Source organism: Phalacrocorax aristotelis, chromosome 17, assembly GCF_949628215.1.
Source record: "Phalacrocorax aristotelis chromosome 17, bGulAri2.1, whole genome shotgun sequence".
NCBI lineage: Eukaryota > Metazoa > Chordata > Aves > Suliformes > Phalacrocoracidae > Phalacrocorax > Phalacrocorax aristotelis.
This window is the reverse complement of record NC_134292.1, coordinates 10,860,147-10,876,506: the sequence shown is the minus strand read 5'-3', so window position 1 is coordinate 10,876,506 and position 16,360 is coordinate 10,860,147. Positions and strand designations below refer to the sequence as shown.

At 42.5% G+C, this 16,360-nt stretch overlaps 1 protein-coding gene across 5 annotated transcripts in view; it reads right to left on the bottom strand.

Moving 5' to 3' along the window:
* The window catches only part of DAB2IP (DAB2 interacting protein), a 200,800-nt gene that overhangs the window by 130,542 nt on the left and 53,898 nt on the right, over positions 1-16,360 (bottom strand). For all 5 annotated transcript variants that reach the window (XM_075112381.1, XM_075112380.1, XM_075112378.1 and 2 more), the window contains exon 2: positions 12,626-12,729. In XM_075112381.1, coding sequence (XP_074968482.1) covers positions 12,626-12,694 — 69 coding nt within the window. In that variant the 5' untranslated portion in view covers positions 12,695-12,729. The remainder of the gene's footprint in view (positions 1-12,625; positions 12,730-16,360) is intronic.

The following is a 16,360-nucleotide window of genomic DNA, read 5'->3' as shown; positions in this document are numbered from 1 at the left end:
TTTCCAGACATTGTGAAAATACTTAAGATGAAGCTCATTTGTCCTATCCTCAAAATTTATGAAAATGAGTGTTTTACTTTGATTTGCCTTCTGCTTACAGCTTTGAAAAAAAGGAGAAAAATTACAATGAAGGGATAAATATAACTCACATATGACCCAGGAGTATACCAGCCTTGCTTTCAGGACTTTTTTCTGTCCTTCATGACACATATATCGGACAATTTTTTATTAAGAAAGCTTAGGACTGTAACAGATAATAATCCTTAGGATGGGGTAGAAGGAATCTTTCTGCTTGAAATTATACCACAAAAAAAATCAAGAACTTTAGGTGGTTTTATAAATCTGTAAGCTAGTTCTCAAAATCTCAAAGTCCCTTCCTAATAAAAATAGAAAATGGAGGCTAGAAATGTGCACGCTTCCATCTAGAGACTGGAAGCGAGGTCTCTACCTGCCTCCTCTCTGTGAAATAACTACTAAGAGGACTCAACAGTTTTTCCTTTTCAGATGAAATCACAGATGTTCAATCATCAATTTACACTGAAACGAAAACCAATGCAAGACTAGTCCCTGCTATTTTTCTCCACCGTTACTCCTTTTCTTTTCCCCCTAAGCTTGTACCTTGTGTCTGATCCTTGGGTTAAGGTGGCGAAGAATGTGATGTGAGGCAGCAATGAACCACACAGCTGACAATTATGTTTCCTAGGACACTCAATTCAAAGTTTGCCAAAGATATAAAGCAAAAAAAAAAAAAATCCTTCAAGAATTGGAGGCAAAAATTAAGTTCATTGCTGGTTTATCCCTCTGCAAAATAATAAGACACACATTGTAAGTGGCAGGTCCTATTTTTGGGTCTTAGCAGTGATTATTTCTTGCCTAATTATTAGCAGTGGATTTACTATTCTTAAAGCAGAATTTTGTCACCCAGCAGGAAATTTCAATTCTATCAGGCAGATTTAAGGCTCATCCATTTATTCCTTAACTGCTTTTGACTCACTTGCTAAGCAGCAAGGAAGGCTGCCTTCAGAGTAGGTCTGAAGCCAGGAGGCAGGCATGGCCTGCGTGCTGTCCCGCAGTTGCAGCCAGCTGCCCTTCCAGTTGTGCAACCTGCCGAGTGCCTTCTTTCCTATGAAGGTAACCTCCTTTACCTCCTAATATTAGCAAAACTTGGATTACTATTTAAACATCTTCCAAAAATTCTAGATTTGACAGGGAGGTGCAGAACACCAGGCAGGTATGTGGATGCCTTTTTGCCCCTGTTCTTCTGAAAGGGGACTGCAGTGCTCAGAAGCTAATGGATGTAGGGATAGGGGAGCGTTACCTGGATGTGCTGCGTTCCCACCTTGTTCCGTGCCACACCCCTATTTCCCTAGTATGTCTAAAGCCATGGTCATCTCTTCTGTCATTATTAAACTAGATAATAAACTGCTAAGTAAAATTAGACCAGAAAGAAAAACTAATCCTGGATTCCACCCACTCCTGCAACATCTGCATAAGACAGGTGAACACAGACCTGGGCTCTACCTGCACGCCTGGAATGCGGGCCGGAGAGGTCACGGCACAGCGCAAGCAGAATATCTCCTGGTAATGGCAAGGAGGCAGAGTCGTGGCGCAGCCCCTCAGGGCTCCCAGCTGCCGTCTCTGAATATGACACAAGTCAACACGGCTCTACACGTCATAGCCTGGAACACAGACTTGGGCAAATCTCCCACCAGTTGTGAAGCAGGCACGGGAACTTGGTAGTTTGCTATAATCAGGCCAGACTGTCATATCATGGGAAATATGTGGATATGATCTTGCAAGCGGCAGGCAGGGAGGCAGGAGACAAGGGCAGGCAGAGGCAGGCGATGCCGATCACCGTGAATCCCATTCTGCAGAACAGTGTACGTAACTACACAGAGCAATTTAGGAAATAAAGACATGATTAGTTCAGGAGCTAATTTCCTTGGTGCTTTGAAGAATGTTGCAGGTAAGATATGATCCACGGTAATTATGGAGGAAGATAAAGACAGGAAAGTTGCTGGCAGAGCGCCAGGCCCAGGAATACCTGAATACCTCAGGAAAGGCATTACAGCTTGTACCATCGCTCTCTCAAATTATCCTTGATGCCTGAGCCATGACTATCACCGTTCACTCAGAAAAAAGAGGGCAAATACAGTCTATTCCTTACCAGAGTGCAGTGCTGAGGAAAAGCAACAGTATGGAGGAGAAAGTGAATCTTGTCTCCGTGGTGTACTGGTTTCAGCTGGGATAGTTAATTTTCTTCCTAGTAGCTGGTGCAGTCCCGGGGTTTGGGTTTAGTATGAGAATAATGTTGATAACGCGCTGATGTTTTAGTTGTTGCTAAGCAGTGTTTATGCTAAGTCAAGGACTTTGCAGCTCCCCATGCTCTGCCAGGATATTCCATACCATATGACGTCATGCCCAGTATATAAACTGGGGGGAGTTGGCTGGGAGGTGGCGGTCGCTGCTAAGGGATGGGCTGGGCGGGTGGTGAGTGGTTGCATCGCTTGTTTTCCCTGGGTTTTGTTCCTCCCTGTCTCTCTTGTTGTTTTCCTTTTCATCATTGTCATTATTATTATTATTATTATTACTATTACTACTACTACTACTACTACATTTTATATCAATTATTAAACTGTTCTTATCTCAACCCACAAGTTTTCTCACTTTCACCTTTCCAATTCTCTCCCCCATCCCACCAGGGCAGGGAGGGCGAGCAAGCGGCTGTGTGGGGCTTAGTTGCCAGCTGGGCTAAAACCATGACACATGGTAACTAAAGTTTAAAAAAGTATATAGAAATCAATGTCATCCTAACATGTATATTTATGTACAGACTGACAGTAATAAAAAGTTATTCCACTGCAAGTATCCCGAGACCATGTAATCATCATGAGACCATCCCAGTCGGATCTGCTGTTTCAAGTAGCTGCGCTTGGTTTGGAACAACAGTGTCACCACCTGGAGAAACATTCTCACATTAGGCAGCACCAGTTTGGGATTTGGATGGGAAGAAGAAACCGCCAAAACAACTTCCAAATAATCTGACTTAGCAGCCCTACTCAATAGCAAGTGCCATAAGCTCTTCCATGCCTGTTAAAATTAAAAATCAGGCACTTCCACAGGGGTGAACACCACAGAGAAGGTCACTTCCAACTGGGATGGAGCGTCCCATACATGATTTCATGTCACAGCACCCTAAGTTCTTACCAAAGTACCCAGACAACATGTGAACCATCTATCACAATGAAAGCCCAAGAAATTATGAGTCAAAATATGGCATAGTTATGGCTATTAAAGAGAAGCATTCAGTCTAAGTGAGAAAAAATGTCTCAGAAATTAAGTTAAAACTTGGAAGAAATTTATTGATAACCCTTCACTGTTAACTGTGGCAGACATACATTTTTATTAAATCCACTGCAACCAATTTAATATCTAAGTTAATACCTAATATCCATGAGCTAAAGTAATACAAATTCCCAAATGGAAAAAGTTCAGAGATGAAGGTCCTGATTAAATGGACACTGGTGTTCTACTGGAGCTCTCTAAGAGATCCAAATAATACCTCACACTAGCTGACTTGTTCTCTGAAAGCACAATACCAGCACTATTCAAAGTGGGAGAATGGAATGTGTTTATTATCCTACCTTTTATACCTGCAGCGCAATTCTCCATCTGTGACCCAGAAACAAACTAAAGGGACACTGTCAAGCTGTACATTTTAATGGTCATCTTTTCTCCGTGCTACCAGCAGCCTGAGATTTTTTCAGTGCCTAAAGGTTTAAACAAGTTAAAGCTTTGGTTTGTTTACTTTTTGCCTTTCATTCATTTCACAGAATTGAAACTAGTCGGATTCCTTTGTCTCCCTACAGCCTGTTAATTAGTACAGGGTGTTTGCATTTGGATTTCCAGGGAAGAGTTTGAAATACTACCAAATTATTTCCTGTAGTAGTTTTGAAATGAGCAAGAGGTAGCCATTTCTGTTCAAACCATCCTTTGGAAATAGAAGGCTCGAAAGAGCTGATATGAATTCAAGTATGTTGTTGGAAAATCCAGTGAGACTTTGCGATTGTTTGTCTTTCTGGGGGGAATTCAAACAATTGCAACAGCTAAAAATACAACACAGCACCTGAGCATATATGAAATTGTGAAATTGCCACAAAAACCACCAAATAAACATGTTTTAGAGAGTAAAGACCAGTCATCTGGACAGTTTAAATAATTTTCACCATTTTAAATGATTCCTTGAGTAATTTTTGTTCCTTATACAACAATCAGCAGAACTACTGTGCAGCCCCACCTCTTTTATACAGATCATGAAAGATGGGGAAGTCGTATGTGTAATCTTCCTATGCCTTAGTTTCCCCATTTATTTTAAGGCATTATGATAAATTGCAACCCCACAGTGACTGCAAGCTTGAATTCATTCAGATTGGCAGAACACTTTAACAGCCTCAGATGAAAGGTGCTACAGAAGTGCCAAGTGCTATCACTGTAATTATCATTCAATGTACACTGATCAAAAGAATGAAATGCGAATTAGCATTTCCTATTACCCCTACTTACAGCCTAAATTTTAAATATTCCTCCCATGGGCTCTCTCCGTGAAAACATACAGGGACTGTGGGTATTTCTCATACGGCTACAACACTGCTTCTACAGGAGGGGAGGAATGGAGGGGCCCAAAGAGAAGAGTCAAAAAAATTGCAAGAATAACAGAGGTTTCTGCTGCAAAAGCTTGCCCAGGCTCTCCGGGAAGAGCTTGGAGCTGCTTTCTCACTCTTGCTCCTTCCCTGTCTCCAGTCTCTCCTGGCACAAGGACATGATCTTTTGTCGCAGCTCTAAGGATTTTCTGCTGTTGGCCTCTGAGCAACACTGGTTGGACCCTGAACACCACTTCTCTGAGAGCCTCTGGGTTTCCCATACCCCAGAGGAGTGGGTCCAGCTGTCCTCAAAGGCCGAGGAAATGCAAACATTTGGAATAGCTAAATGAAATCAATGGAATTGTGCTAATTTACACACACTGTGGAGCCGGACAACTCGCTGAAATGTTTGTTTTCCCCTTTCTCACCTGGGAACTACACAGTGCTTGACTCTATTTTCCCCAGAAACATAAGGTCTCCTGTTAATCCACCGCCCGGGCCTAACATAGGAAGCAAAAATGTCATGTTTTCCCCTAGTCCTGAATATGTTTCGGTGGTGGTTGGGGCACAGCAATTTAGTGATTCATGGCCATTTCCCTCTTGGTGGAAGCTGCCACCACTGCAGATTAAATAAGGGGGTCTGACTGCGCGCTGCGTGGATCCTTACCCTTCAGGAGCTGACCAAGCTCTATTAAGTCTTCTTATACAAAGCATCTAACAGATGCTGACAATACCAGGTCATCTTCCATCCTCACCTTACTGCCACATACCAGAGCCAGCCTTGCTGCCCTCCGTACAGGCCCCGTGGAACAGAGGGCTTTGCTGTCCAACCACGTCAGTTTGATGGCAATCAAAAGCAGACCAAAACCATGCTGCACCCCACAAAACCTAAAACAGGATTACTAATACTTTTAAAGAAGAGTGGCCTCAGTGTGTGAGTTAAGCTGTTGATGAGCCCTCATGCCTCTTCCTTTCTGTAAGACTGTCCTTTAGAGAGCTGCAGGCTCTGAAGAAGAGACCTCCCTGGAACATATTCAGTTCAAACAGGAAAAAAGATCCATACCCTGCCTTGCTGAGTCCTTTTCAGCGAAGCAGGTCATAGCACCACGTCTTTTATCCTGTCATTCCTGTCTCCTGCTTGATGCACATAATAAATCCACAGTGGTTTGAACTGCAGCTCTGTGCTGAAATCTGACAATCCCACGTACCTTTAACCATGCTGTCTTCCAGAACTCCCCCAACTGGAAATCCCAAATTTACTTAGAAAATTTTCAATATACAAGGTCAGACTTAAACATATTATATTTACAATCAGTTTCGTTTTCCAATTCCTGTGCGAGGTAACACTGAGTATGGGAAAAGATTCCCTTTTTTACAGCAAAATCTTTCATGGCTTAACTAGAATTTTTCCTCGTCTCATAAAGTACACGCAAAAAATTGGAGAGCAAAACCACCCAGATTGATGTTAACAGCTGACTTAGCAAAATAAGACAGAGGGCTCTAATTTTAATAACAAGCAATTGGAAGTTTGACAACATGGAGTGCTGGCAGAGGAAGGAAGAAAGCCAGGCATGTCTGACCTGGGCACAATGTCTTGGGAGTCCAGAAAACCACTTACTCATTTTCACATGACAGCATCAAGTTTGAGAAGAACATTTAATTCTCTTGAAACTGAAGGAGGATTTCAGAGATGCATTTAGGAGTAGCTTAGCTAGTGGTTAACACCAGGACTGGGAATTAGAAATTAAGAAATTGAGCACAGGACATATTTCCTGGCTTTGCTGCATGATCGCATTTAAGTTAGCTAACTTTGCCCTACTTCAGTTTTCCCGCCTGTAAAATGAAGGTGCTAATAACTAGCCACCTTTGTGGAGAGCCTGGAAATCCACCAACAAAAGATGCTCTGAGAGCACAAAGTCTGCAGGCTGTTGTTGTACCTGACAAAAAAGGAATCCGACAGTCAGATTAGCACTCCTAATTTTTGCAAAACAGTACCAGTGAGACTAGAAATAACTGCAAATGCTCAAGATGACCTTGTGTTTCTTCTGATCCCTAAAATGCTCAGGAACCCAAAGCTTCCAGGCATGTCCTGTTCCACGAACGGTGACTGAATTGACAGATATATTCTCAGAGTAATTTACATATTTCTTGCTGCCACTAACACTGGCTATCCAAATTCTGTTGCAGTTGACAGTTTAATGATAATAGCTTTCTGTTTATATATCATCTGTGACAATGCTCCTATTCTTAAATTCAGTCCCCGTAAAAGGGGTGCGCTAATGTATGCAGCCACAGACCAAAATGATAGTAATTTTCCTTTCTAGTTGGAATGGTTTAGTAAACAATTACATTTCAATTAGAGACGGGGTGATCATGCCGAGGGAAGCACCATTCAGCTCTTCACATAATACAGGAAGATAAATTCTCCAAAGTCAAATTATTATAATACAATTTACATGACTGCTTTTGAAAAAAAAAATTAAAACAAAATGGAAAATAGCGTATATTATGCACAGGCAAAAACTTGGGAAAAAAATCCTTCAATATCTCATCCACAGCAGCTTGAACTAGGATCCCATTATTTAGGATTACGTTCAGTGAAGAGGAATGGTAGAAAGGTTACTCACTTTCATCTCTCCAGGAGTTTCCATTTACTGGTATGCCATTAGTATTTAATACTTCATTTATCAAGGATTAAAAACAGGAGAGATGGAGGAATGCCATAAGAGTAGCTTATAATGTATCACTGGAACTTCAGCTGTGTACCCAACCCAAATGGGCAGAAAAACTGCTGGCAAACAGGTTACCCTTAAAGGCAGAAGAAGAACTAAAACCTAAAAACATCTCATATTTGCTTGTGACTATAAATGCTTCGTTATTAAGGGGCCTGAAAGGCAGAGCAATGACAAATGAACTGTGAAGGACAGTTCCTGCTCCGAGACATCACACTCGAAATGCAGGACAACAGACAACAAGCGGATGGTGAAGGAACATGAGAAAACAAGGAGATGATACTCATCTTCACGACTGACAAGGAGCTGGTGAAGAGTGTGTTTACACCACTGGGTTTGGCCTTTGAAGCTTCTCTGAGAATGGTTTCCCTTCCAATCCAGATTACAAAATGCTACGGACAGACAGCCCCATCGTGTAGCTTAGAGCTGTGATGTGCTTTGGCTTTGTTCTGGTGGGGGGGTTTGTAGCCAATGTGGCTTAACCAGAAGCAGCACAGAAGTGTTTCCTGAGATCCTGGAAAGCAAATGATTGATAGTAGAATTGAGGATTAAAGGTCTGGAGAGAAAAAAAGCCTAAACCCTATCTAGAATTTTGGGGTAAGAGAAAGTACACAGATGCTTCCTCGGACACAGCTCTGTAAGAAAGGCAGAGAGCCATCTTCAAACCATTTAAAAATATTCAGACTACGTATGTTATATTAATTCACTCTACTTGGAAGGAGGCTCCTTGCACAGTCAGTGAGGTAGACTAAGAGCAAGAAATCATTCTGGTTTCTTGAACCAATCACTTAGTCCAACTCTTTTGCACAAGTTCTTTGGCAGTTTGGACTTCTGCTTGGCCTGGGATATTTGCTACGAGAACTAAATAAATCAGTCTCTAATAAAAGCAGTCAATAGATGGCAGTACTCCAATGAGATGCGAGAGAAGTAATCACACAGCAAGTCTCAGCAATCCCACCCGTGCTCATGATTTCCCTGCAAGGTGGGCAGAGCAGGAGGATTTAACACCCATCAGAGTTTCCCATCTTCTGGTGTCTGTGTTTGATAATATGCAACACAAATTTCACATTTAACCCACCTCACACCTTAAGCTATTTGGATTCAATGCAGAGAGGCTACATGCCTCTCCTAACAGGTAAATGTCAGTCAACAGCACGGCTTCACTTGTCTCCCCTTGGACGTGGAAGTCCAGCATTTGCCTTTTGCTACATTGGTGTCTACAGCTCTTGAGTGTTACCAGCTGCTGCCAGTTACCCATCTCAGTGGAGACAACTCTAGGTCATGACCTAAGCAGGCAACATTTTAACTGACATCTCATGCTACGTAAAGCCTTCTGTCTTTCTTTTTCTATCCTTAGATATTGACTTTTCTTGAAGCACTTGTTAATTAGGTCTCTTCATTCATGGGGCACAATCATGACAAATAGGAAGGGTTCCAACAAGACCATTTAAAGATCTGTCCTTCAAACATGTTCGAGGATAGTCGGTCTCTTCCATGAGTGTATCAGACATAATAAATTCATTAGGACTAGAATTTCCCTGCTTATATTTAAGTTTTATACGGACAGGCACCAGACCTAAGGTTCCTAGGCACCGATGCAGCAGTCGGAAAGGTTTCTTCTGGTCCACACGAAGCACTGTGCAGCTGGCAATGTGAGGTATGTTCACGGTTTTCCAATCAGACGTAGACTAAAAACTGAACACTGAACTTGGTGCTCACAGCGGATTCAGAACCAGGGTCCTCGGATGAGCGGTCACTTGGATTAGAGACTTGGATTCATTAGACTGCATCAGATCACACAAAGCTCTGATAGCATAGAAGTGAGGTGCGTTTACATGGAAAATAATCATTTTACAACATGAGATAACTAGGAGTAAGGAAGAATTTTTCATGTTTAAGAAGCTCTACTAAAAATTCTTTTTGTAGAAGGAATAAAACCAGCTAGTTCACATATTAAATGTAGAAATCTTTAGACTTGATTTTCAAGGTTATATTCCATAACTCAAGAAAATAGCACGAGCTAGTGTTTTCCGAAGTTGCTACAAAACCCGCAATGCCCAACCAACTGTAACTTGCCTGGCAAACTTCTGTATGGGCAGGGAGCACTTCCACCCCGGTTTGCTTTAGATTTCAAATGAAAGCAAGCAACTGGGAGTGCAACACTATCAAAACAGCTGAATCCAATGGTTCCTGAGCTTACTAGTCCCTTGGTGACTCAGCAGAAGGATGGAGATGTCAGGGAAGAACAATCAGCTGTAAAATATGAAAAGCTTACAACATCAAAACCTACAGCAGCAGGCTCAAAAGTAATAATCCCATTACCACTAAACTAAAGCACTAATTACTATTCCCAGTGGCTGGAGTGGACTGACTGCTAATGTGCCTCTGGTTAATGAAGGAAGAAGGTAAGGGAGAATATATGTCTTAAGTCAGACATCTGCTGAAATCTGGGCAGCCATAAAAACTGTGTATGTAATGAAGTCATTCATATTAATGGCAATAACATTCGGAGGGCTGAGCAGGAAGAGAAATGAGATGATAGTGGACGGTAACTCAGAGAAGAAAAATGGTCTGTATTACCCGTGTGATGACTGCCCTTATTTAATCCATACCGAATAACAGAGCCAGTCAAAGCAAGCAACCACGTCGCATATAGGCTGTTTCACTAACAAGAGCTAACCTGCTTAAAGAACAGGAATAACTTCTCTAAAATCACAAAGCAGGATACATGCCATTGGAAAAGGAATAAACGGCTTTTTATTTTCACTGACTGGAAGTACACCAAGAAAGATACTCCCAACTCCTCTGCCTTGAGAAGAATCCAGATTTTCCCATCATTCTTTGCCTTTTTCATCATGAAGTAGTCCATTGTTTAAGGTTCAAAGATACTCATTTAGTGAGATAGCTAGATTCTGATAAATGAAAAGCACAAAGCAAAAGCATGCCTATTCAGTTAGCGTTACTGCTTCTGTCTGCCATGCTCAGGGCTTTAGAGTGTTCGTAACTGATAATCAATTCAGATAGAGGGCACATGGCTTGGGGAACACAGGGGCTATGGAAAAAAATTAGTTTCCCTCTTGGCATTGAAACAAGATGCACCTTGCTTAGCAGAAAGGTGATGCCACAAGGGGAATCAGACCAAAAGATGATTCCTCTGTGTTTTGACCTGTTAGAACAGGGAGCTGTTAGGAGAATAAGTTTCATCAACTTCAGAAAAAGAAAACCAAACATGCTCCCACAGCAAATGCTTAAAGGCATCTCATATTCCATTGTTTTTCTGTTTCATTGTCTTCAGTATTTGCCACATACTGTACACACTCCATCAAAACAGAACTCGTCTCCTCCCATCCACTCGTGGCTTTCATCACTTCTTCCCATTTCATTTACAAATAGGGCAGCATCATATATTCAGCACCTGTTTGCACATAAAGGCTACAGAATCTAGCTCCACTGGGAATGTTATGCATTCGCAAACTTACAATTTATAGAACGAAAATAAACTACTTGGGCAAACTGCTATTAACGATTCATTCATGAGCACAAATGTTCTCAGGTGGACTGGGTGTGCACAGATTTTTTTAGATTGCACCATTGTCTTTCCTTTGCAATTCTGGTTCTGCCTATTTAGGGTTGTCGTGGAGCAGCTGAGCCTGTAAAGTAGGTGTGGCCACAAAGAAAAACTATAAACATACATTGAGACAACCAGCTCCAAGACCATCTGCCTCTTCTCTGAATAAAAATACCTTTGTGCCAACTTATTATCCTCATATATCGGACATTTTCTTCTTGAAAATATAATGTTCTGATCGCCTTGGCCACCGCTCATACTGGGTACATCCATCTCCAGCTGTGTATACTTTATTTCTCTCTTACTATTCCTGGAGGTTACCCTAAATGTAACCCACAAGACCTTGGTAACTTCAGCTGATTACAAAGCCCCAGCCTCCCAAGACTTTATTGCATTAACTATAGACGTGCCCAGGCTGATGATGCATTAGAAAAAAAAACCCAGCTCCTCTCAGCTGCATGTTTATTGCCCACTTTCAAAAAAATACTTATTTTGATCCCACCATTGTGCTTCTATTTGTCAGCTGAGTGTACTCCTAAATTAATTAACTACTTGGATTTGACATTATTTGTTAGATAACACAATCCTTGTGGAAAAATTAACGCGATCCACTCTAGAAGTCTACCTAATATCTACAGGATGTTAGAGAGACAACTTGTATCAGTGGGGAGGCAGTGATAAATACCACTGTGCACATTCTAACTAAAGAAGAAGCAAAGGCTTTAAACTCACTCCAGAACTGATCTCCAAGGCCTGACAGGGCCTATCTTCTAAAGCTATGAGCCAGCCCAAACACTTGTTCTTGTAGGAGTGCTGAAAGGGTAGGGAGAGGGGAGTCCTGTGGTTGGACTCACTGCACTTCCTCATACTGCAGAGAAACTGTTGGCAACTACTCTGTCGTCTGCAGCATCACAGAGCCAGGGCTCATCGCCGACGGATCCCTCGTTGCTCAACCACCAGCTCTGACTTCTTTGGGGCTTTGGCTCCCTTCTGTAAAATGGACACAGTAGTGCCCTTCCCCACGGAGCAACAAGGCCCTGTGTGTCCCGTTTGATCTTGGCGTCAATGTTACTCATGTTAATGCTGCTGCTCTGTTCCACTCCCGAATGACTTCCCAACCTATACATACTGTCATCACAACAGAACAGTAATATTAGCAGAGCATTTCAAAGCAAAAGTGTTGAAGAAATGGAAAACAGTGAAGTGCTATTCTAGGCTCCTGCTGGGAGAGGACACCAGGCTCTGGGGAATCACCAGCTTGGCATGTTTTCTATTAGTTAAGGAAAGGTTATTCTCTAGATTTTCTCTCTGTAGGAGTATGAGGACATACTGTACAGTTGCAGGCCAGTAAATAGATCTATGAATATACTGCACTTCCCTAGGATTCACGAAGGGAACCTCACCAGGAATGTCTCCCAAGTGAAAAAACTTACTGAAACCTGCTCCAGATTCAAATTCAAATCTTGTTGCTCTACCAAGAAATATTTCGGAGTTGCTTGTTGCTAACAGTATCTAACAACACATTTCTTTAAAAATAAATGATGTACTAGTTTCACATACACCACCTCTTCTCTCAGGATGAGCAATTTTGTCTCCCTTCTGGCAAAACCTCACAACAGTCATTAAGATGACATAACAATCATTAAGATGCCGTAACAATCATTAAGATGGGGAGAGAAACTTACCGTGACCCGGAAGGGTGTCGTGGCAGCAGGCTCCATGGTGGGGTTCTTCTCAGTGACCCCGCTGGGCATGCTGCGCCTCTGCCCACACCTCTCCGGGGGGGACTCTGTGGATGGTACAGAAAACAAAGGACAATTACAAACACAGAAGCACGGGAACAGTCCAGGAACGTCAGCAGGCCATGCAAAATGTGGCTTCTTCCTTTGAGATGCCCTTGCAAATGAGCCAACACAACCACCCCACTGTATCGGCTCATATTTCCCACAGCCGCCTAGAACAACGTTCAATCAGCAAGACTTTCACCTTCAACAGTTAGCATTTTTTATACAACTTTAAGCTTCGGATAATGCCTGACAGGTTGGCATTATCATTACTTCGAGTCTGCAGATGGGTAAACAGAAAATGTATTGAGCTGAGTGAGAATTATATGCAAAGTACAGATCCGTGCACTTGTGGACTTGATACTCCTAAGGGAAACTGCTGATGGGTTTACAGGCACAGGATGCTTAAGTTACCTCTCTAATTCCTCTAGCAATTTGCTTTGTGACTAGGAAAAAATTATTAAATCCTCCATTTGCTGAAGTACAATATGTGGATAGGAATACTTACCTCCTTCCCTGCTGGTGAGGAAGGGGGGGGGCTGAAAAGGCTAAATTAACAAATATTCCTAACTCTGAGAAGATTTAGAAAGATATTAGGTAAGGTCAGCAACAGCGTTATGAGGTGGTGTTTCCTTAGTTCACAAACCCTCTTCGAAAGCACCACGGAACTCTCAGAAAATAGATCTATTTCCAAGCTGCCATTCAATGGTGCTCAGACCTTGTAACAAGCTTCCCTTCCCAAACCATCTGAGAGTGCTTATTAGCCAAGCATTTCCACCACCCAAAAGGCGGAGCTGTGTCATCTCCATTCTGTTGAGCAGGATGTCTAGAAAGTGGGCAGGGCCCATGGTCATGATCAGGTGAGCACTTAGTGCTAATTTTAAGAAAAAAATGCAGCTGTCCGGATTACAGTGTTCTCATGAGCAGGCACATGACCCAAGGGCAGAAGAACGCTCCTCCTCGAACAGTGCTGTGGCTCTCCAGGAGGCGAGGAGGCTCCCGGCTCGAGCGGGGGCTGTACAGGCTCCTGAATGACTCTGCATGGGTCAGAGATCCACGCGTGGCTTTGCAGGTTAAGAAAAGGTCTTTACATAGATCTCTACAGCAAGGCGAGAAGGTTAGAAGTAACAGCTCAACCATGTTTATGAGCAGAGTTTAAGCCCCTGTAGAGTGTCAGGAGTACAAAACCAAGGCCTGAGCAAATCTAGCAGCGCACCTTCATTTTCAAACATCGGTGATTTGCTGCTCTTTTGAAAGTGAGCACGCGGGATTCTTCTGAGCCAAGAGCGTCTTTTCTGCTTGTCCCTGCCCTGCTGTGACACTGACCATGTCCAACGATGCAAACTCTACAATTTCTGCTCAGAGCCAGAGGACACCAAGAAATGTTACATCCAAAATCAGCCCAAAACTGTTCAAGAAATCTCAAAATGGGTACAAAAATTAAACAAATATCAGGTGGTATATAGATACATCGGTAAGGTGCAAGCTGGGGAAAGGCCTTTGTCAAAAACCGCCATCTTTTGGCTTCTTTTTGCCACACACTAATACAGATTAAAATATTGTCCTCTGCCATCTAATCATGGTCTCCTGCTACAGAATAGTGCAAGCTTTGGAGAAGATGAATGAAGCCCATACTTCTTATTCTCCCAGGCCCCAGAATCTTCTCTACTCTTTTATTTATCCACATCCACTGGGTTGGACTTTTATTAACTGAATTTCTCCCTTTCTGTAGGCTTCTTTTCCACAAATATTTTCTGTCCTTCATGTCACCTTATCAACAAACCCTTCTGATGTATAGAAATCCCTATAACTTTTGAAAGACAGTGTCTGGATACGTAACACTGAGATATTTACTAAACAATACGGAATCCAAGCAAAGACAACGGCAAATCAACAACAATTTCAGAATGACACTGAAAAGCAGATTTTTCACACAGTTGTTTTCTTTTTAAGAATGATGAGGACAAAAATAAATTAAAAAATGGAGCTGAAATTAACATTGGGGGAACTCATCCTCATACACAATTTCACAGGCAACGGGCATGCCAACGGATATTACATTATTGCTTGGATTCTTGGTTGGGAATGAGAGGCAGCTTGAAGAAGAATACTGCTGCAAAAGGAAATGAAATGATAGGCTCTGCTAGAGGGAGGCTTCTACAGATTAGTATGCAAAGAAACCTAAAGATGGAACAACCTATACTTCAGAATGTCTCACACAATGGTGTTCTCGTAACTAGTGTAACTTAGAGGTGGTCTGTTTGCCAATTCTTGGCCTCTGCAATCTGCAATTTGCTGCCATCAGGTCTTGGCAAGGAGGGCTGTCCCCCTTAGCAAGGTTCTCCCCCTGCCGAGGATTGCCATCACCCGGGATCTGTAAGGAGCAACTAACACCCGTGATTCCACTCAACAGCTCCTGAGATGTATCTTAAACTATTCCAAAAGGTCAGGCTGTGAGATTCCACCCACGGACTGGGTGAAATGCCTGTTCAGTGACATCTGCCTTGTTGCAAATCCTGCCCATAATTCCTCACCAGCAGCCACGTAGCCTGTATGAGAGCCAGACAGCCAAAAACAGCCAGTTTGTTGCTTTCACAACTTCCAGCCAAGCTTTCTAATGTCGTGGCCCCTTTCTTTGCAGAACGCTGCACTTTGAATCTCTAGAAGGCAATCAAGCCCTTTGGTGTCATCTCCTTTCACACTAAGGCTCCCACGCCATTCCTTTGAACAGCGGCCTTCTTTTCTTTTTTTGGACTGTCATAACGAAACTACTTGATTACAGCATTTTGAAAGTGAGTTCAAGATGACACGACTACTGAAGAAGCTGCTTTGCATTTTCTTAATGACCAGAAAAATAAACGTTTAAAGCATTTCTCATGTACATGGCTGGAAAACAGGAACGATGGGATTACATGAAAAGCAGTTGCAGGAAATTACTTTCCCCAGAGGCCTGCAGCACAGGCACCGAGCTGTGCTCCCCAGCCCAGCACACTTCTCGCCTTCAGCACAGAGGGAAAGCACTTGCTCTTCCATACAGGTGTCCCAGCACTGTTGACTTGCACCATGCTGGTTTGTCAGACCAAAGCGCACAATCATCTTGCTTTCGGTAATCTGTCAGTCTGCTTCCTCTTTCAACCACAGAGGTCAGGCTTCTTCAGAGAAAGCAGGAGCGTGTTATGACCCAGGGCTGATTAATATCTGGCTCTGATTGCACTGAAGTCACAAACTATACTCTTAAATTCTTACTTCATCATTAAAACATACCCAAAGCAGAGCCAGCAAACCCGTCAGTTTGACCCAGACCAAAATACAGAGATGGGTTAGGACATAAAGCTTCCTATTATTGTTAAGCTTATGGTTCATAAAGAATTTGGAGTCCAATCTCCATTTTAGCTTAGTTTAAGCACTGTGGGTATCACTGGAGAGGGGAGGCTTTGCAGGAGAGACACATGACAAAACTCTTTATAAGAAACCAGAAATAACTAGAAGGAGGGTTGGGCATGGGTGTTTGGTGCAGGGGGGTGGGCGGGAGTGTTTGTTTTAAAGGGAAGTAAAAATAGCTTACAGGTAAATTAGTAACCCCTAACTACCAGAAATGCACAGCAGAACAGTTTTACATAGCAAACAGTATGAATA